Genomic DNA, 21,369 nt, shown 5'->3' with positions numbered 1-21,369 from the left:
GGCATCGCTCCAAAATCAACACATACACACGCGTGTGCGCACACACACAGAAACACATTAAAATACTTGTGGTTGAAAGGTGACATATAAAAAAGTGAATAAAAAGCTATTACACATGACCTGATACACTACTAAATTTCGCAGTTCTCTATTCTGCTAGAATCAGTTTATTGAAATAATCAGAAACATCAGATAGTCACATTTATAGTGCTATGCTATCTAGACTGCATAAGAGGTCCCAAACCTAACTCTGTCCAAACAGGTCTGCAAAACTCCCCAAACCTGCTCAGTCTTCCACAGAGAGGAGTAAATCATGTTTACTAATTATAATTAAGGAAATTCACTACAAACAGGCACCTGCAATGTTACGCACGATTTTGTAAACCAACGTATTTGTAGGATTGTCTTTCCGAATGACTTGCTCAAGCTCTGAGGTTTTTTTTTCCTTCAGCTAAATCAAGAGCTCTTCTATAGAAAGCTGTTGTCTAAACTTATTCAATGCTTTTCTGTGAAGTCTAAAATAATTTTGAGAGCATAGTAGGGTGATTCTCTTTCAAATATAATTGGCACGTCCTCTGTAAAGAAATCAAAGATCAATGAAAGCAAATTGAACGTACATAAGTGCTGGCCAACTATTGGCAGAACTAAGTCCTGTATTCTGCATTCCTCACAGGGCATAATCTCTGTGGCTTTTGGTACTTTAACACCAGTCTGATGTTATCAAATATTCTGATACCTACTCAAAACCATCACACACACGGTTTTAACATTTTCCACGTGTATCGGAGACTTCATGCGTTTAACAACTGGAACTGTTTCTTATTAAGCGAACGTCAAGAACTGAATGCGACATTCTGTTGAACATTCTTCTGGACTATAAATGGTTCATTTTTCCTGTTGTATCCAGCCAGGCTGCCCCTTTTATTCCCAGCAACACAAATCGAGGTTTTTATCAGCCTGAAAGAATCTTTCTTCTAAATGAAGCCCAGCACTGTAATAACTTGAAAGGCATCTTTAGGCAGCGTAGTAAAAATGTTTGATTTGTAATCGCCCGCTGAACTCTTGCACAGTCTGTTGCCATATGGTACCTCCCTTCTCCTGGCAAACAATCTTTCCTTGTTCCGAACTCCTCGGCCTCCCTACCCCCTCCCTTTCTGGAGGCTACGGGTAGGAAATCCGAAGGAGGAGTTTCTTGTGCGCTCAGTGTGTTCGTGGTGACATCATAGGTGGGCTGAACGTCTAAGTCGAGTGTGTGTTTGTTTAAAAAAAACTGTCCAAAAGTGATGTATATGGAATCTGGGTCAGCTGTAGCTGGTTAGTGCACTTCTGCATGTGAGACTCAAACACTGCAGTTTCAAACAACGTTTCTTTCTCTCTTCTGGAATTAAACATGCTGGAATGTTACTATTTTTTTTTTTTTCTTAAATAATTAGTTAGCTTGGTTATTGTATGGAGAAACCAAATTCCTCAGTCCAGCTTGGATCTAACAGAGAAAGACAAAAGCAGTTTTCAACTCCAGCTGCAGATTAACAATCCACAGCATCGGGTAATATAGGAAGAGCAAGCAACTTGGCCTCTGGATTTTCCGTCTACCACAGAAGCAAAACAGCTGCAGGATTTTTTTCTTGGTAAGTTTTTAAGTTATTCTTACTTGCAGAAGTTTAATTTTGAGCTATTTATGAATTCTACATACATCTCCCTCAACACACAACTGTGAAGAAACCAATCTCAGCCTGAGAAAAGTCTGACAACTAAAATATAAACCTCACTTTTGTGGCATTTGGTAGACTTTAGAAATTTGGAAAGAATTAAAAAGGACTGTGCATAAGAGCAGAGAGTAACTCGTTCCAGTTGTAAGGATGAACAAGACTCAGTTGTTCAGCTGTAAATCTTCTGTAGATTTTGTTATATACAGTTACAGAAAATTAGTACCACCAGATTCTTTGCTAAGCATGCAATTGGGGTATTGTGAACATGTTCATATAAAATTCTGATCCTACTGGAAACCAAAAGCCAAAAATCCTATCGACTTCAGGGCAGCTGGATTTCACCCAACACCAGAGCACAGACCCAGCATTACTAGAACTAGAAAATGGATACCTCAATTAAACCACTGTAAAAAGTCCCAAGTAAGTCAATGCACATCTGCAAGTAGCAATCATTGTATATCATTTCAACTAAATTTTCATTTATGGTACTTCTGAGCAGCAGAGGTAGTCTGAGTTTTACAACCAACCAAGAAACCCAAGCCATACATCGATTTCAGCATATAATCAAGTTTGTAGCACAAATGATTGTGCAGCTGCAAATCCAAAGAGTCTGCTGCAACAGGCACAAATCCCTTCCTTTAACAATTCACGGAATGATGGGGAAGTTAATCATACCTAAAATGAGCAGCAGTTTGTATCTAAATAAAGATTCATTTCATAAACATGAAATGCAACATACCAGACAACACACTATTAAGCGGAAAATAGAGAGGTTTGTTACAGTTCTTTGTGGGGAGATGGGAATGATACAGTTGCAAGTCGAGGATTAAAACAATAAAGCTGTTTACAAACAGAAGAAAAAAGTACAGATAAAATGCAAAAAAGAATGGCTAATACATAATCTTCTACTTTTTGCCTTTCCTCATGTTGACTTGGAAATTAAAATACAGCAAATAACCCAGAACAATGGAAAAGAATTTAAGTTGCATATTTGTATTAACAAACTCTCAAAAACATCTGACACGTAAAGAGAGAAAGAAGGGGGTGATGCTGAAAGAAGAAACCAAGTGTTACAGAAAACGAACTCAATAGAGGTTTAGTAACTATGGGAGGGGAAAAGAGTCTGAAAGAGTTTTGACAAAAAAATGGGATGGATCCTTTCCAGGTTCTTGAGCTCTTTTTCTTACTATCTATTTGTGCTGCTTTATATATTAAAGAGAACAATCTAAACAACAACCACCCCCCCCATTTGAAGCCCACATTGTGAGCTTTGGGCTCCACTCTCTGCTCATTCATGATTAGTCAAGGTTTTGATTTACGCTGCTCAGAACAATTCCTGTGTCTTTTGCAAATGAAAACAGCTGAGTCAGTATTTTTTAAGCAATAAACTGGCAATAAACTGCAAAGTTTTAATTCCTTTTTCGTTGTTGTCTTCCAATTTTACAGTTCAAATTCTGAAATTTTTATTTTAAACAAATAATGGCCTACTAATATAATGCCGGTGCCACAAGAATGATCTGATGTATGATGGAAAAACGCACCATTTAAAACTTGACAGGGAATCACTTCAGGGAGTGGAAATTCTGAATCTTCAAACTCCTGGCAGTATATACACAGCTTTATCAGGTTTTTCATTATTGTTTTACTGGGTTTAGTTTGCTGTTCATAACATGCACTATTACTCTGGTCCTTCAAATTTATACACCAATGAATGAAATAAAATTCCCTATAGTACAAATTGCTAGATGCTTCCTGTCTTCAGTATCTATTTTACAAGGAATTCCGGATCCCCTAAATAACACATTTCCAAACGCAAAATGCATCACTCCATTGTACCTGCCTGTTAAAAAGGTGCAAAGACACACAATAGCTACAAAAAATATATAAAGGAACCCTCAGCAAAAAAATAATAAAACAAACTTCACCAAATAAATCTGGAATTTCTAAGAATTTATCATTTTTAGAAGTGGCACATTTTCAATGATGGCTTCAAAAAACCCTGAAGATTTTTGAATTGCCTTTCCTAAAAGGAATCAGACCACCATTAATCTCAGAGAAGCAGAATTCTGTGCCTCAATACATCATGTGTCTGCCTAACAAAAACCAAGAACATATTACTTCTGGATCCCAGTCAATACAATTGAAAGGAACCCTGTTGTTTCAGCAGAGGCAGAATGACTTACCGGAAAAGCACTTGTTTAAATAGGGAAAAGTAACTTACAGAAGTACGCAGATACACCAAAATCCATGTGAACACTTCTATAATAAGAGTGCTTTCACCATATTAGTAGTACTTCTAATGTTACAGATTCAGTTTTATATTTAAAAAGAAAACAATCCCCCAAAATCTCCACTTATTCTGTGTAGAGATAAGGAAACACATATGGTTTTATTGTTTTTAGCTGCTTAGACAAAGCTTAACAAGAGATGAAGTATGTGTAACAACCATAACAGAGCTTTCAGATTAACTGGTATCATGTTCAGAGGATCTTTACTATTGGTATTTTCATTTACTTTCTGAAAAAAAAAAACAAACCCTGTTTGTTTCTCTCCCTGTTTTAGACATTTATAAATGGAGGTTTAAAAGAGAGGGCACATTATTATTTATCATTTAACCATTTCCTTTTAATAAATATTCTGGATAAAAGTGCATACTGATACTGCACTTTCCATACAAAGGGAAACCTGTATTCACATTTACCTGCAACACTTCCCTTACATTCAGCCGTAACAGCCCACGCTGCCCAGGGAGAAGGAATCTGCGTCAGCTCTGAAAGAACAGATTCTAATTTGTGTTGTGGGTCTCCAAATCCTACATCCTGCTGAACGTGAGAGTCACAGCAGCACAAAGAACAAATAGTTTGCTGTGCAGAAAGTAAAAAAACCGCCAAATATAAACTAGCTTCCACACTTCCTCATCCCTGCAACTCTAGTATTTGGAAATGATACAGTATTTTTGGGGGGGTAACACAGCCCATGTTATAGTAGTTTCTCAGAGAAAGTTAGAAATACTAATTACTGGTTTGTTTTGCTCTTTTACATTGGAATTTTGTTCCTTCAAATAATTTTTAAAGTGATAAATCAAAGCCCTATTTTGCAAACAAGGGGTTTTTTTATGGGGTAAGTCTGGAAAGAGACAGAAACCAGAAGAAAAGGAAAGGCATTAAACATAAAATGGTATTGAAGGCCTGTCCACAGCTTGGAGTATTTCTGATGAGATGCTGATGAGGTCTGTGTGGCTATGAATAGCTGCCCGCTCTCTCCTGCAGAAGCAATCAGACATCACCGCCAGAACACAGGGAACGGCACCTCGACAGAAAGCTGGGACGCACACCCGGGTGACACAGAAACACGACAGAACCAAGTGAGTGACGGGCTCTTCCTGTCTCAAAACCACCACGGGTCATAAAGAGTTAAATAATGCATGTTAAAGCAATAGTAGCTGATTTTCCAAGGTCTGCACTCTGGGATTTCAGCAGCCCCGCTCACCACAAGCAACTTGAGACTTCAGGAAGGTTTTGGGACTGGTTTTGTTTAAACCGATCCCTGAGTCTCAACTACTTTCTCTCATAGCAGTTATGACATTAAACATTGAAACCTGGGAATCTCTGACATAACGTGTCTGATTTTTAAAACCCCAAAACTATTTCCCAACTCTAATATTTGTCGTCCTTAAGTCTTACATATCAGGCTATCATTCTGTGATATTTTGGATAAACAGTTTCTATTTTTTTAAGCTGCTTGCCCAGAACACCAGGATATTTCTGAAACAGTATTTTCATTTCCTTCTAAGCTGATTAAAACTCCAGGTAAATATCTTCCTCAGAACCTATTATTGTATAACAAGTTAGGCATTAAGCTGCTCAAACACACCAAGCAACATCGTAAGACGTTTAAATTTTTCATTTCTATGGAAGCACATGCGTTCCCTACCATGTAGATTCTCAGAAGGGACTGATCCATGCTTATCTGAATGCCTCAGCTTCATGCAAGACATTCGAATTATTTCAAAGCTTTAGGGTATAACTGATGCAGCTGTTGCATTTGGTTATGCTACATTAGACCATTTAATTCATTTTCTGGTCTGAGAGCGTGTATGTATAGACAGAACTTCTAACTTTCACATTCTCTGGCAGGGGGATTGGACTGGATGATCTTTCGAGGTCCCTTCCAATCCCTAACATTCTGTGATTCTGTGATCCAAGCATAGATGTTCAAAATGCACACATATAATATTAAAAGAAAGCAGACTGCAGCAGAATACATGATCAGAAAGTGGGCTGCATTGCAAAATGTTTGGTTTTGAAAGATTCATTTAAGTTTTACTGTATTTCAGGGGAAAAATGTGCTGCTGTAGGGAAAACCCCCAGCCATTCATTATTTAAGTAACTGTATAAGGTCTTTAAAAACTACCAAGAACTGAAGTGCTACTTGCCTTTTTGGACTATGAAGTAGCTATTGTATACTGTGAAAACAGTAAAATACTGGTCTTGTACCAGGCTTCATCCTTCACCATTGGCCATAAAGTCACTTTCCCTGCATCTGCAAACACTGAATGGGAAGTACTGAAAAATAACTCAGGAGATGGGAAGAGGTTTCAAACTTCAAACAATTAGTTCAGCTCATCCTTGTCAAGTTAGGAGCTGCACACAGACCTGTTTCCCATGATTCATGTGAAAACTTAACCTCATGAACTTCCAACTCTGAGCACTGTTCAAGTGATTCATATTTAGAGTGTCTGAAATTACCAAAGAAAAATACACAATTAGCTCTGGAGAAAAGTGATACTTTTTCCTACTTTCTTTTTTTTTTAAACAGAAGTTCCACTTGGAGCAGACAAATATTAACAGAACTTTGAACCAAGTTCTGTTTCTGAAAAAAAAAGTTACTAGTAGACATCAAAATACTTATTGCTACATGCAGTGAAATACTTATTACTTCATAACAGTGAAACAAGTAAGATTTTAAATATAAACATTCCCAAACGTTTATGTATTCCATCCATTTATGTAAGGGAAGAGATTGTTTTTAGGATGTGTTAAAAGCAAGTGTTTCCTTCTCCTCCCAGAACCAGGGCTTGCAATACAAAACCAAACGCCAAATTAAAAATAAATGTTTTAGGTAACAGTGGAATACTTGATCAAGACTCCTCGATACAATCCCTGACTGCATGTACAGCATGGTTTGAAGTTTGTAATCACTACTCTTTAGTGAAGCCAAACAATAAAGACTTGACACGTTTACTCTGAGATTGAGCAGACACCATTGCAGCAATAATATTAAAACCAGAACTGGGAGATGTGACCTGACACAAAAGTCACCTTATAATTGGTAAATGTGAATGTACAGGGAGCAGCCCTGGTCTGCTTCTCCTTCAGGGTGGCTGTTTCAGGACTGCCAAATGCACTTAAACTTGAACTTGGCAGGAACAGCATGAAAATTACTGACTTTCTCTGGTTTTACTTTATTGCTCTTGCTAACTATACAAAGGCCACTGTACAAGGCCTTGTACAACCCCTCGCAGTCTGGAATGGGAAAGCCAGATCCACAGCTGAGATAAGGAGTGAGCTGCTTGACAAAGTAAATAGAACACAAAAAATGAGGGGTTTTTCCCCTGATTTAAGCGCTACCTTTGTTTATAATCCCAAGTATTTTAAAAAGAAAGTTAAACCCCCCCAGGTCTGTCTAAGAATATCCTTGGATTTTTCTCACTGCATTTTCATTCTTCACACAGAGTTTAAAAAAATACATTATATTCTTTAAAAAGTTAATTAAACACTTGGGTATGGTAAGTATATTGGTAACACACCTGATACTTCAGTGTTATTCGGATAAAAATGTTCTCAAAGATACAAAAATAGCGTGACAATAATTTTAAATGTTCATCTCGAAAGGCAACTAAGCTGGGACAAATACAGAGCAAACAGCATTACAGGCTTTTCTTAAAGATGCTAAGTTACCTGAATGTGTAATTTTTGATGTTTAAGAAAACTATTTTACGCTAATCTCCTGCATACAGTGTTCGATATAATCTGAATTCCCTAATTTCTATAAATATTTCTGAAAATACTATCAGCCATCACTGTCTCCCTGCACCGCTGCCATGAAGACATCCTAGAAACACTCTGCATGTTCTGTAACCTTGTGCATTTAATTGCAGTGAGTACAGATCTAACCAGCTGAATTTACAATGAAAGTATAATACATAATCTAAACAGAACATTGTTTCTGAAAGTTTATTCATTGCAACAACTCTACTAAATCCAATACCTAAATTTTAAGGTTTGCTGCTCAAAACAGAAAGCTTTTCTTTGCAGCTAATCTAATGAATCCTGACTTCAAGCGACAGATTCCAAAGACTTGTTTACATACGTGTAAACACAGCAAAGCCATAATTTTATGTAGTTTAAGCAGTACAGGAGCCTTAGTTATGGCTCTAATTCAATAATTTTATCCTTTATTTGTTCAATAGTCTCTTCTGGCAGCCAACACACTTGATTCAAAATGAAGATATTTAAATGGACTTGGGGTGTGCTATTGTTCCTGCTGTTGTCTATCGGGCGCTGTACAGAACAATCTACGCCTAATAAAACGTCCCAACGGAGGCACCCTCGCTCAGCAGATGGTGGAGAGGAAGGGAAAAAATGTGGTTACACATTCTTGGTCCCAGAACAAAAAATCACAGGGCCCATTTGTGTGAATACTAATGGACCAGCTACTGGCAACAGAAAAGACGAAGTCACGAGAATGGACATCGAGAACTTGAAGGATGTGCTGTCCAAGCAAAAGCGGGAGATTGACATTTTGCAATTGGTAGTGGACGTGGATGGAAACATCGTGAATGAAGTAAAATTACTGCGGAAAGAAAGCAGGAACATGAACTCGCGGGTCACCCAACTGTATATGCAACTCTTGCATGAGATAATTCGGAAGCGCGATAACTCACTTGAGCTTTCGCAACTGGAAAACAAGGTCCTTAACGTTACAACAGAAATGCTGAAGATGGCAACAAAATACAAGGAGCTCGAAGTAAAATACGCAGCACTAACTGACCTGGTGAACAACCAGTCTGTGACTATCTCGCTGCTGGAAGAGCAGTGCTTGAGAATCTTCTCGCGCCAGGACACGCACGGGTCCCCCCCTCTTGTCCAAGTGGTGCCGCAGCACATTCCCAACAGCCAGCCCTACAGCCCCGTCCTGCTGGGAGGGAACGAGATCCAGCGAGACCCCGCTTACCCCAGAGACAGAGACGTAAGGCCACCGCCTGACCCGGCCACTTCTCCTACAAAGAGTCCTTTCAGAGTACCGCCACTGGCTTTAATTAACGAGGGTGAGTTACCTATCGCTATTTACCTAACCTGAGATTTCTCTGTTTGGAAGGAAACCATCCTGGCTATACAAGTACCTGGTACAGCCGGCCCTTTCTCCTAGTTCTGATTTTCCTCCCCCACAAGGAAAGCTTTAGTTTCCCAAACAGTCTAATACTTTAGCTACAGCTGTGTAAGATGGATTTGTTGAAGTAGCTGATACTCAGAAATTAAATCTGAAGAATTTACGCCTTTGAGTCACAAAATATTGGGGTTTCTGTCTCCAGCTGGGCTTGAGTTATGGGAATGAAAATTCAATATTAGCATATACTTTCTAAGTATTTAGCCCTGCTTCTTTGAAGATGCCTACTGGCTACATGTTACAGTAACTAATTCATCTTAAATAAACCAAGTAATTCTAAGTCATTTTCCTCTATACTTACACATCTGCTCCCTAACACACATATACATTTGCCAGAAGTTAAACCTGCTAGAAGCATTTTACTCATATTCTGAGCTGCTTTAAACTGAAAATCTGAATCAACCAGCACAGTGGCGCAGTAAATCTGTAAGTGTTTGGTTGAAATATTAAGACAGCAAGATAAGTTTGAAAGGATAATTCAATCAAGACTGGATCCAATTAGATGCACTCAGCTTTGAAAATTTAAAATGAGAAACCACATTCCCAGTAATTTGATGTCAGTGGGGGATGGCAAGTTAAATTAATACCATTAATATTATGAAAATACATTCAGGAGACCGCGTAACATCTTCATGTGTTACATTCTTTAGGTCATTATATAAATTAATTTATCATTAGAAACAAACCTAGTCACAGGAAAACTACCTCTGAGCTGCCCTGATTCTCACTTCATTAAAATTTTGCCAGAACTGCAATAAAATAACAATCAAGGATTCAAAAAAACAAGGTTTTTCTGAGACATCCATTCAAGTACTTGCTCTTGGCTTTTGTTAGCTTGCACAGCAAAATGTGGGTGTGTTTTTGGATCACGTATTTTTGACTTTCAAATTGCCTTTAGTCACAGTGGGGTCCTAAGATGAAGACAAACGTTTATTTGTGACTGTTCTGCAGCACTCCAAACAACCAGCAGCTGATGTAAAGAGCAACTGTTTCTATTCAGGGTCTGCAGAAAAGTCAGGCACAAGCCCGACTAGAATGCCAGATGTCATGAGAATTTCAAATGCACATCATGACACATAGGAAACAGCTAAAAAAACGGCAACTTCCTATTTCCCAGAAAACCCACACTTCAGGGTTCTGTTGTCAATGCATCTTTTTCTCTCAATATATGCGTGCTGTACATACAAAATGAAGCAACAGCACTAAATACTTCTCTCTAAAGGATATACCATGGTTTTCACTAGTCCCTTTACCCTTTGAAGTTTTGTGTTTGAATCAATTTTTGCAAGGGAACACAAAGAAATCTTAGGAAATTGATGGTAACATGATTCAACTTCCTTCATTTCACACCAGATTCTTGAGTTTGCAGTTTGTTTCCTGCAGTGCCTTGGGAAAATGAGGGTTAGAATTGCTAGAGCTGGTAGAGCATCAATCATCAAAACCAAAACTTCTAAATTGCAACACAATGCCCAGTTATTATCTCTGGTCTTTTTAAATTACATAAGCATATTTAATGGTGCACAGAACCAAAATTGTCTGTGCCATAGAAAAAAAGAACATTCCAGTTAGAAGATTATGATTATCTATAATGTATAGAGATGCCCAAAAAGCCCAATGAAAACCACAGAGTCCCATTCAGAAACAGGCCTGTCAAAGACTTGGTTACGGCAGCACGAACAACTGGACAGACAAGCAGGAGCCTTCTCCTACTGGATCTGAAGAAGCTGTACCCAACAACTGCCTGCATGCAGCACTTCACAGAAGGGTCGGTGTGCATCTCAGTATTGTGGGTAGAGCGTAAAATTAAAACTAGATGTGGAACAGAAGGATGTGATCATCTTTTCTTAAGAGTATTCTGGTTAATTTGCATTAAAATTGCTCTAAAAATGAGAAAGAATAATGTTCCCATGAATTATAGTTTTTGCAACTACCTTAATCCTTGGAACAACCACCAGTGTCCCCAAATGTTGCAAAAAGTAGCTTTATGTAAGCAGAGTACTTGAAAACTACAGACACAGAGCCCACTCTGCTGCTAACACCTCTTAGTTAATAATGTAACTGGTGTTTTAATATATGTCCCGTTTTATTTTGGAATTTTCCTTTCCTGTTGCCCAAAAAAGCCTCTATATGAAGCTTACACAAGCAAAGCTGCTCTATCATCTGCTCAAGTTAACATCTGGCATCTTAAAATAAGATTCAGCCATCATTTTATTAAGCTGCCAACTTAAAATATTTCATCACTTTCCTTCTCTACTACAGCTAATTTACAAGAGAATATGATCTGCACTAAATCATGTCTAAACCACAATTTTAGAAGTGAAATGTTTCTCAGAGTATTTCTAACTTGTAACTAATTATCTGCGCAACTTAGTGTACGCAGTGTTACAAAATCCTCGATGTGGATGAGACACTTATTCCCTTCATAGATAACAAAATTATAACAGAATAATTATGTTTTTTCATTAGCCAGAGCGCCTCCACTCACACCAGCACTGTGGAGACTCTGACACAAATCTCAACATTTCCACTGAACAAGAAATCAATCAGATCTATGAGTGAACTTAAATACATATAACAAAGAATTTACTTCTCAAAAAACACTCAAGGCTATACGCCAAAAGCTATGGGATTCATTGCATTTCCTTACTCTAAAAGCTGCAGTCTGTTACTACTTCTACCACATTAATCTATGATGAGCACATGGAGAAATCTGAGCACCAAAGAGCAGACAAGTTGCATCTTGTGACCTTAATTCCGGCTGAATTTCAGAAGTGATCAGAGTGTATGATATAAACAGACCAGTACAATTCTGTCTGCCTTAAAAGCTACTTAAAAATCACTCCAAACATCTGCTTGGGTCTCATGGAAAAAGTGAGTCCTCAATTCCTCCTCCAGCAGAAATCACGTGAAATAACACACAGCAGATCTAATTGAGCTATTCTTCATGTTCAATTAACATTACAAGAGATCCTATCAACTGTTCACACTTCTTCTAATGCAATAATTGCTTTACAATCATGCTCCCAGAACAACCACCCATGGTTTTAGCACCCAAATTTACTTTAGATAGTTCAAGGAAAGGGAACGAGACCCAACTTAGTGCAGGGGATTCTCTATCCCACTGGACATACTTTGCAATGTGCAAAATCTACATGGAAATTTTAACTGTGAACTAGAGAAAAAGCACTTCTCTACCAAAGCTACAGGATTTCTTTGCTATGCTACTCCCTGCACGCATGACAAGGACGACAAATCCATTGTCAGCCCTACTGGTACAGTACACAGCAGCACTTACAGTGATGGCTCCTCTGTGTCTGCAGCTTCTTGGTAACACAGCCAGAGGCTCCAAGCATCTCCGATTAATGAAATGCTTCATGGATTTCTTGCTAATTGCACACTTATCCAACTGGCACCTACTACTTTAAAATCTAAAAAAAGCTATATTTTTCAATTTGCTTTTCTCACCACCTTAATTTGCGATGAAGGTCATTTTCACTCGACCTCTACTTTTGATTAAAAGATAACCTCAGCAACTTTGTGCTATGCTGCTTTGCACATTAGCTTCTTCTGTGACTGATGAATTTTCTCTGAACTTCCAAGCAGATTTGAGAAAATGAGCCTTCTAAAATGAGAGGAAAGCTGTAGGTAATCTGTTTTCAGATTTACTAAGTATGAGTTTTCAAATACACTTAGGGCATCCAGCACTAATGAGCCACCAGAACATACCCTGCTTCTCATTTGTAAATAACCAGTCTCTCTAAATCAACTCAAGTATATGAACATTAATATAAATATTTTTCTAAAAAGTAGAAAATCAGAATACTACCAAAAACTGAAAGGCAAATTAAGCAAAGTTTGCAGAGATATGTGAGCTGCATCCTTCTTACAGAATAACCTTAATTCTGTAAACAGTATTTGTAAAACCACTATTCACATGGTCTAAACCAGAGCTTTCAAGCAGCACTGTCAAGAGCAGTTTTTGTAGAATCACAGCCTTGCAAACAAGCACATGAGCCCTTTCAGCTGCTCCAAAGTCCTTCTCCACTGCTGGCATATTTTCTTCATTAGTATCCATCCACATGTATCACATCAGGATGACAGATGAAACTTAAAAAGACTCCTATCCACAGTTAACAGGCTGATCCTAGAACTGGACAAGAACACAGAGGCAAAAAAGTTATGCAGTACAAGAATGCTCTGTCAATAAATCCCATGTCTGTAGACTTTGGCAGTATTTCTTACAGCAGCCCTCAAACTATTTAAGTATTCATGGGGGGTGTTGTTTGGGTGTCTTGGGTTTGGTTTGGTTTAAACTTCCACCAGATTCAAATGGGCGCACTAAGACACTGCAGGAAATCTACATCTCCTGTAAAAGTGGTACAGGAGAAAATAGCTAATGAAAATCATAGTGTACTTCTTGAATATCGAGAGTCAGAGTATCAATCTTTGACATGGTATGCAAAGTTAAAAATTGGGTTTTGGTAACCAAGGTCTATTATCTGTCAAGGAAAATGATTTTTTTTTTAATACGTATATAATATTGACATTTATTTATATATACACAATTAATCTAAGGCGGTAACTTTCACACTGCTTTCCATGGCAGCTTGCCTTTAATTAAATTACTGACTTTCCATGACAAAGTATTCTGGAACAATGGGCACTGCACAGCCAATCTTGAATGCTTACAGTATTTCTTCTCAAAAAGGTCCATTCAAAGACTGCCAACAAGCCAAGGAAGCCGGGCATTCCAACAGCGGGATTTATATGATCAAGCCTGAAAATAGTAACGAACCGATGCAGCTATGGTGTGAGAACAGCCTGGACCCCGGAGGATGGGCAGTTATTCAGAAGAGGACAGATGGATCTGTCAACTTTTTCAGGAACTGGGACAGTTACAAGGTAAATTTTGGAATGCAGAAAATCAGCTGCTTTGTTTGTGTGGCAGCAACATTATCCGTTGCAGTCAAGATGGTTCAAACATTTCCAAGGCAATTCTTCATTGCAAACAGTTGTACCAAACGATAAGCACTGAGGGGTTGGAAATAGCTGCTTAAGTAAGACAGTGGAATTAATTTTACGAACAAAGATAATTGAAAAGAGTGGTCATCCCTCAGAGGCAAATATATTGCAGTGGGAATGTCCTATTTCACTCAATGCATTACTTAACTTCGTATGAACTAACTTATTGTCTGAAACAGCCTGCACTTGTAATGCACAACATGACTGGGGAGACACATGTTGCTCTAGACAGTGACTGGGAAGTCATTTATTACAAAGAGCCGACTAAACACACGATTTCTATTAACACCCTGAGAACTACAGTGAGTACTTGAAAAGCTTAATTGTCTCCCTTACGAATAAACAAGTCAGACAGTGAAATTATTCATTTAAGCAGACTAATAGATTTGCAGGATCAGGGCCTCAACTTAAAAATATTCCTAATAATGAATTAATGGAAATAATTTCTACCTTTCAAAATAGGCTAGGAATTTGAAGAGGTAGGGTTGGCAAAGGGAAACACATTCTTGTGTGTTATTGTGATATTTTGCACTAGCAGGCATAATATGTAGGATGACAAGCACATGCTGCTTTGGTGTAATTACATGCTAGACAGGAAATGTGAAAATCCATTCTGTTGAGTATTTTAAATAATAACCATGTGCTGACTTCATACATATAGGATGCAGCTTTTCACTCTGATGCTGTGCTCACTTTAAATGGATCTGCAATTGCCATGTGTGTTGTGTCTGAAGAGGGAACTGAGCCACATGTAACTCAATTAGTAATCTAAAAATAAGAGCATTTATACAAAGGAAATGATAAAAGATTCCTATGAGGATTCTACAAGGATTTTCACTTTTTGCATTCTTGGAATTTCATCATTCTAATATTAATTATCCTTTAGTAACCATTATTCAAAGCCTTTACTGCCCAGAAAAGCAAGTGATTGTTTTTTGGTTTTGTTTGTTAGTTTCATTGTTTTGCTTTTCTAACATAAGGTAGTTACAGAGTATCTTATATAGCAACCATAAACATTTTACATATAAGGTAAAGAAAACATAGAAGGGTGTAAAAACCGTGTTTAATAATGGCTCAGGCTTGGGCAAGACTTGGCTCCCACGAGACCTCTCACTAAATCCCCCTGGCTGCAGACAGTGCTCCTATGATAACGTCACATAACTGAACATGCACCTCTGCAACCAGCTTTAAAGTACAGGCTGCCCTGCTGACACCAGACATGTCTCCCGCACCCACATTCCTGCTTCTTTCCCCATCCCTGTGTGGCCACACAGCTCCAAGGCTGACACAAGGGACACACTACAAACGTGGCCACGGGCCAGGAGAAAAGCACCGCTACCATTTTTGGAAGCAGCGTTGACGCCAGATCAACCAAAGCCACCTGTGAAACTGCAGCTGGAGCCGAGACTGTTTATCTCCTGGAGACAGACTTGCCCAGAAAGTGATTCGAAGCAGGAAATCAACTGTAGGTCCTACAGCCAGAGAAGATCTCAGGAACTCGGAAGCATCAGAGATGTGATATACCTACCTTTGCTGCAACACCAAACACTAGCAACGCTGGCTTGCAGCAGGCATGAAATCTCACTTCACAGCTACCAGCCTGGTAGTCTGTGATTTGAAAGGAAAGACGCCTTTAGATTTCATTTCTAATAAATTTAGTGAAGAGTATAAATTAATTATGTGATTAAACTTACAGTAAAAAACAACAGCAGTTGCATTAAAAAGGCACCTGAACAATGAGACTGTTGATACATAAACAGCTTTTCCAACCCAGAATATACCCCCTTAAATTTCATTATCCATACATTCTTAGAGATTCCCTTAGCTTTGTCAAGAAATGTACTGTCTCAGTTTCCCATTTTCTCTCCCTTTATCTCAAAAAGAAGAGGACACCACAGAAAACAGACAGTTTTGCCATCTTCAAGGATTCTGGTAGTACCTCAGGTAGCCAGCAGTCCAACTGAGTAAATGGGCAAGTGCAGCAAAATAAAGCATGTAAACACATGGGTTGAGCTGTCATGCAGAAGCTCAAAGGCTTTCAGTACCCAAGCTCCACTGGTTTATAATAGCCCTGCTGATTAGCATTTTGCCAAACAAGAAAAAGTAAGCTAACATAACTTTCTGATCTTCTTTTGTACAGAAAGGATTTGGAAACATTGATGGAGAATACTGGCTGGGACTAGAAAACATTTACATGCTTACCAACCAGGATAATTACAGACTATTGATTGAATTAGAGGACTGGAGCAATAAGAAGGTCTATGCAGAATACAGCAGTTTCCGTCTGGAGCCCGAAAGCGAATTCTACAGGCTACGCTTAGGAACATACCAAGGAAACGCAGGCGATTCCATGATATGGCATAACGGAAAGCAGTTCACAACACTGGACAGAGATAGGGATATGTATTCAGGTAAGAAAACCAGGATGCACGTGAAAAGTGATTACAGCAGATTCCTTTAAAAAAGAATATAGTACCAAAAAAGTATGTAAATTCTGATAATAAAACTCTATTGAAAGATGATTAAATCGATAAAGATAAAAATCACACTGACAGGGCCTTCTTCAAGCCCCTGCTCCATTCAGAAGTTCAAATTCTATTAGCCTTGTGGCAGGCACACTATAGCAAGCTCGACATTTAACTCAGTGACATCCCTATGACTTTCCTGTGACTCCCTGCAGTCAGAACACCCATCCCAGTGACCTCTCAGGTAGCGCTGTGGCCACATAATAATCACCATGAACTAAAGCCTCTGAATGGCATGGAAGGAACTGCATCAGTGCACAGGCTTAGTTATGTCCCAATACTTGAGAAACGGGCAGATCATTTCGTTCTCCTTAGCAAAGAACACTTTTTTTGTTCATTTCCACACTCTTCCTCCAGCTTTCACTTTAAAGCAGCAAAAGAAAGGTTGGAGAGATTAATACCTCAACAGTACAAGTGATTTTTTTGTCTCTTTCTCTTTCTCACCTGTCAGTAAAGCTGGACAAATATCACAAACTCCTGAACAAACCTGTAAATACACAAGTTGCAAACAACTCTTTGTGGAACTGTGGCCCTGTGTGCTGCTTGGGACTGTAGCAACTTACATTGCTTCCAAAGTATTTCTAAACAGCACATAACACAAGTTCCTTCAGCGTTAGCTCACGGACAAGCACTGCTGCTAGTCTGAGAAAAATTGATCTCTAAGTTTTCAGCTGTCACATTAAATACAGTGTCAATAATCACTCTTCGAGGCAAGAGCTGCTGTTACAACAGAATTTATCATTCAGCTAGACGCAGCTATTGATACGACCACAATAGGCTATGAAGTACTTGAAAGTAAAAGCTAAAACATGAACTAAGCCAAAATACAGAAGTGTTTGCTCATCTCCATTTTTCCTCTTGAATGCTGAAGCTCACCCATTTCCCTCTGTTCCACAGGCAACTGTGCTCACTTTCACAAAGGCGGCTGGTGGTACAATGCGTGTGCCCACTCCAACCTCAACGGGGTCTGGTACAGAGGCGGCCACTACCGGAGCAAGTACCAGGACGGAATATTTTGGGCTGAGTACCGGGGAGGTTCCTACTCCTTGAAAGCAGTTCAGATGATGATCAGACCTATAGACTGAGGAGGAAAATCCCACAGTGCTCAAGTGATCATGTATAAACTTCTCAGCGCTTGAGTTCCAGAAAAATAAAATATTACTTTTTAATCATTATTTTGCACATTCTACCCCTGCAAAAAGCAGGTCTACAGTTTTCCTCTCTTCCCCCCCTCCCCATTGTGTTCCCCCTCCTTTTTTTTTTTAGAAACTTCTTCTACTGTGACAGACGGTGTTTTTTAAACACACATTCACAAAAGCAGATGTTTGTGCTTGCGAAGCATATTTATCTTTGTTCGAGTCCAACATACTTTATGTAAACAGTCATTAAAGCTGGTAAAAAACTCCAGACATATGACAAGATATAAGCTTTTCACTTAAAAAGCTTATGCTTTTACAGGTTAGCTCAAGCCTTAAATGTAAATATGTGAAATGACATTGTCTTGCTTTAATGTGAAAATTGATTAGTTATTTAACAATTTATTTAAAAATGTTGGTACTACATTCAATGAGAATCTGACTTCACATCACTGTTTAAGCTTTACTCCAGGAAGCTACACAAAAAATTGAAGCCCCTCTAGCTTTGCCAGCAGAGAGAGATTTTTTGGCAACAAATTATTTCAAAATGAAGTGGTGAATTAAAAAAAGTATAAAATTTCTTAGTGGTGTAGAGAGTTCCTTAAGACCTGCATATCCCACCTTCTGTTAAACACTTGGTCAAAACGTCCTTAAAATAAGAAAAATAGTTGCATGAAATGATTGAAACACTCAAGACGAAGAAATTGCTCAGTACTTTTTTTAGTTTCTACCTCCATATTCAAACAGCCTATTTAAACAAATGTATTTCTTGATACTTCAAACTTAAGTGACAAAATGAAAAGTTCCAATCTTAAAATCATGACTTGCCACTTGACACCGTTCCCTGCTCCGATGAGGAGTGCCGAGATCTAAAGAAGTGTTCACACGTACTAACTTAGAGAAGTACCAACTCTCTGAATATTACAAGTTTCCTCCAACACAGCTTCCTGCTGACATAGGAAACCCAAGATCAGAAATCAGCCAAGTCTGTTCTTCCTGCAACCCCAAACTTGGACTGCTCTTCTGACACACACGTTTCCCTTCCCCACATGTATACAACTCTGATATTCTCTATATTAAATTTGTTATCTTTCTGGATATCTGACTTCCACCAGAATTAATACCTTATTTAAGAAGTTAATTAGAAAATGCTTTTTCAACCTTTAACAAATGCCATAAGATACACTGCGTCAAAACAAGATCCTCCCAAAATCAGAAACAACCAAATATCCACTTTAGGTACCAGAGTCTCCAAAACTAAAGCTTCTTCCTAGTATAGAAAATTATTTTAAAATTGTATTTAGCCACACAGGCTACCTAATTTAATTTGACATTAGACAAAAGTTAAATATGCTGTTCTGAACTGTAACTAATGTATTTCTTTGGCACCTCATATGTCCCTTCAGGATTTGAACGAACCTTGCCCCTATTTAACATAAGAATTCCTAAAAGAATAACCTTATTGGTATATTAAATTAGTCAATACCAATTGCTATGCAAAACCTCATTTGTAGTTCAGAGGAAAGAAAACAGCATTCTGCTTTCAAAACACACTCTCTGGAGTAGATAAAGCTTCATTGCTAATATATGGCTGCAAGGGTTGTGGTTACATCTTTGGTCAGAGATTAAAGCCAACAAGTCTCAATAGTATTGAACTGAGGTTGGCGTGGTGGGTGGATGGTGAATCACTCCCACCATATTCCATCCCCAAATTCCAAGATTTTTAACTGACACAAATGTTTAAGACAACAGTTCCGAAATTGTACTTTGTATAAGGAATATTTATTTTTTACAAACATCATACAGACCTCATTGATTGAGTGTTCTATAAAATGCTTTTTAATTGCAAATGCTAAAAATTCCGAGTATCTAGAATAGATTTCCTTTTCTGTGGTAGCTGGATAGAAGATCAGTTGAGGTAAATGTAAAAGCTGAAAATGCCCTCCAAAACATTCCTTTAATGAACTGAGAGCTTAAGTTCATTCAACAGATTTTCTCTCCTTGCAATCTTGAGATCTTGTTTTACTACAAGAACTTCTTGCCTGCTACAAAAACGGTGTTTATCCAGTGCAGTCAGTGAAAGGTATACTTTAAGAAACCTCTAAGTAAAATTAGTTTCCACTCAGCCTTTGGATTAAATCTTACACGTTAGACTTCTAAAAAGTGAGTCTCTTCCAGTTTAAAGCTGCAGGATGGCATTAACTAAACATTATTACAGAATATACCCAGAAAGCTCAGGCTGTACAAATGCTGTGCTCTGACAGACTTAGTTTTAAGCTGCCTACTTAAGATTACAAGGAGGGAAAGCGCAGTTTCTTTTTCAGGTTGGTTCATGCTCTGTACAGTAATTTACCCCTTTCAAATGCTTGCAACTCTATCACTTCCTGACTTTTGGGTTGAATTTTCTAAGCAGTGTAAGTGACTTTAAAGTTCAATGTTTTCTCTCACGCTTTTTTTTAGAAAAGTTTTTCAAAAGAGGCTGTAGCATCCCTGTAGCTCATTGCACTGGATGTTCAGAACCGTCTGTCTGCAAAGGTGAGAGCTTTGTCAGTCCAAATTTAACCAAGCAGACCTTGCAAAAGTTTAACCTGTACTAAACCTGAGACACAGTTTGCACATGTATTTCCAAAGTCTATTGCAAGCAGTATCACTGAAATAGCTGAATATTCATCAGAGGAATACTTCAATAACCTGTTTTCAGCTTTCCCATTTCTGGATATAATTGCTGAAAGACAGCTATAAGAAAATATTTCACAAGGTAGTACTGCTTCGTTAAATAAAAATCTTACTTCTCCAGACATGGCTCAATTGTTTCATTATGCACTCTAATTAATCAGAACTCCGTAGCACTCCCTTTGAGAATGGGTTTTTATCCTAAGGCAAAATATGGCATCACACATACAGCTATTTGTTTTGGCTGCCTTAGCTGGCTGGGTGGTGCAGCAGTGATGACAAACCCCACACCGCGTAACGGGCACCAAATGCTGGACATTTTTACCGGTGTAGCACAGCTCTTAGCAATCACATCTAAGTGAGTGAGTCCACACTGATGATGTGCTGTTCTCACTCGCATTTCTACAGCTCTGGAATCCTACCATGTTTTTTGCTGAAAGAAAGTGAAAAATGTTTTTCTCCCCCCCCCCCCCCCCAGTTAAATGCAGAAGGGCATCTTTATCCCATCCACAGGGAGCTGCGGCAATAAGAAAACAATCTGTACTTCTGTGCTTCCATTCGCATTGCAAAGACTACACAAAAAAAGCATTTAAGCTTTATCTTATAATATTAAGATGGTAAAAAAACTCCACAGGCACATTTGATATTTGGTTGCATAAGGGTAAACCTAATAATCTCTGAAGGGTAAAACATTCACCCTTGAAATCGCAGCTGCAATTCCTTTATATGCTCATTTTCCCTGTGACCTCCCAAACAGGGTCTTGCACAACCAGTGCCAGTATTTCTCCAGAGGGGATTTGCAGCAGCAAGTGCAACGGTGCAACAGGCTGGATTCTCTGCACTCTTCTAAAGAGC

At 38.5% G+C, this 21,369-nt stretch overlaps 2 protein-coding genes across 10 annotated transcripts in view; one reads left to right on the top strand and one right to left on the bottom strand.

The window, feature by feature from the left end:
• Nucleotides 1-21,369, bottom strand: part of RALGPS2 (Ral GEF with PH domain and SH3 binding motif 2) — a 117,941-nt gene that overhangs the window by 36,079 nt on the left and 60,493 nt on the right. The gene's annotated exons all lie outside the window — the stretch shown is intronic.
• Nucleotides 1,261-20,637, top strand: ANGPTL1 (angiopoietin like 1). 4 transcript variants are annotated; one of them, XM_071809982.1, is made up of 6 exons: nt 1,261-1,628; nt 4,982-5,073; nt 8,182-9,039; nt 13,867-14,060; nt 16,321-16,591; nt 17,603-20,637. In XM_071809982.1, the coding sequence occupies exons 3-6, from the start codon at nt 8,214-8,216 to the stop codon at nt 17,788-17,790; spliced, it is 1,479 nt and encodes a 492-aa protein (XP_071666083.1). In that variant the 5' UTR covers nt 1,261-1,628; nt 4,982-5,073; nt 8,182-8,213; the 3' UTR covers nt 17,791-20,637. The 4 variants fall into 4 exon arrangements, with proteins under 4 accessions (XP_071666083.1, XP_065698751.1, XP_071666084.1 ...); XM_065842679.2 differs by having other exon boundaries at nt 4,979-5,073; XM_071809983.1 differs by having other exon boundaries at nt 4,959-5,073.

The sequence above is a fragment of the Patagioenas fasciata genome, chromosome 6 (genome assembly GCF_037038585.1).
Source record: "Patagioenas fasciata isolate bPatFas1 chromosome 6, bPatFas1.hap1, whole genome shotgun sequence".
NCBI lineage: Eukaryota > Metazoa > Chordata > Aves > Columbiformes > Columbidae > Patagioenas > Patagioenas fasciata.
Note: the sequence above shows the minus strand (reverse complement) of the source record. Positions and strands in the feature narration are given on the sequence as shown.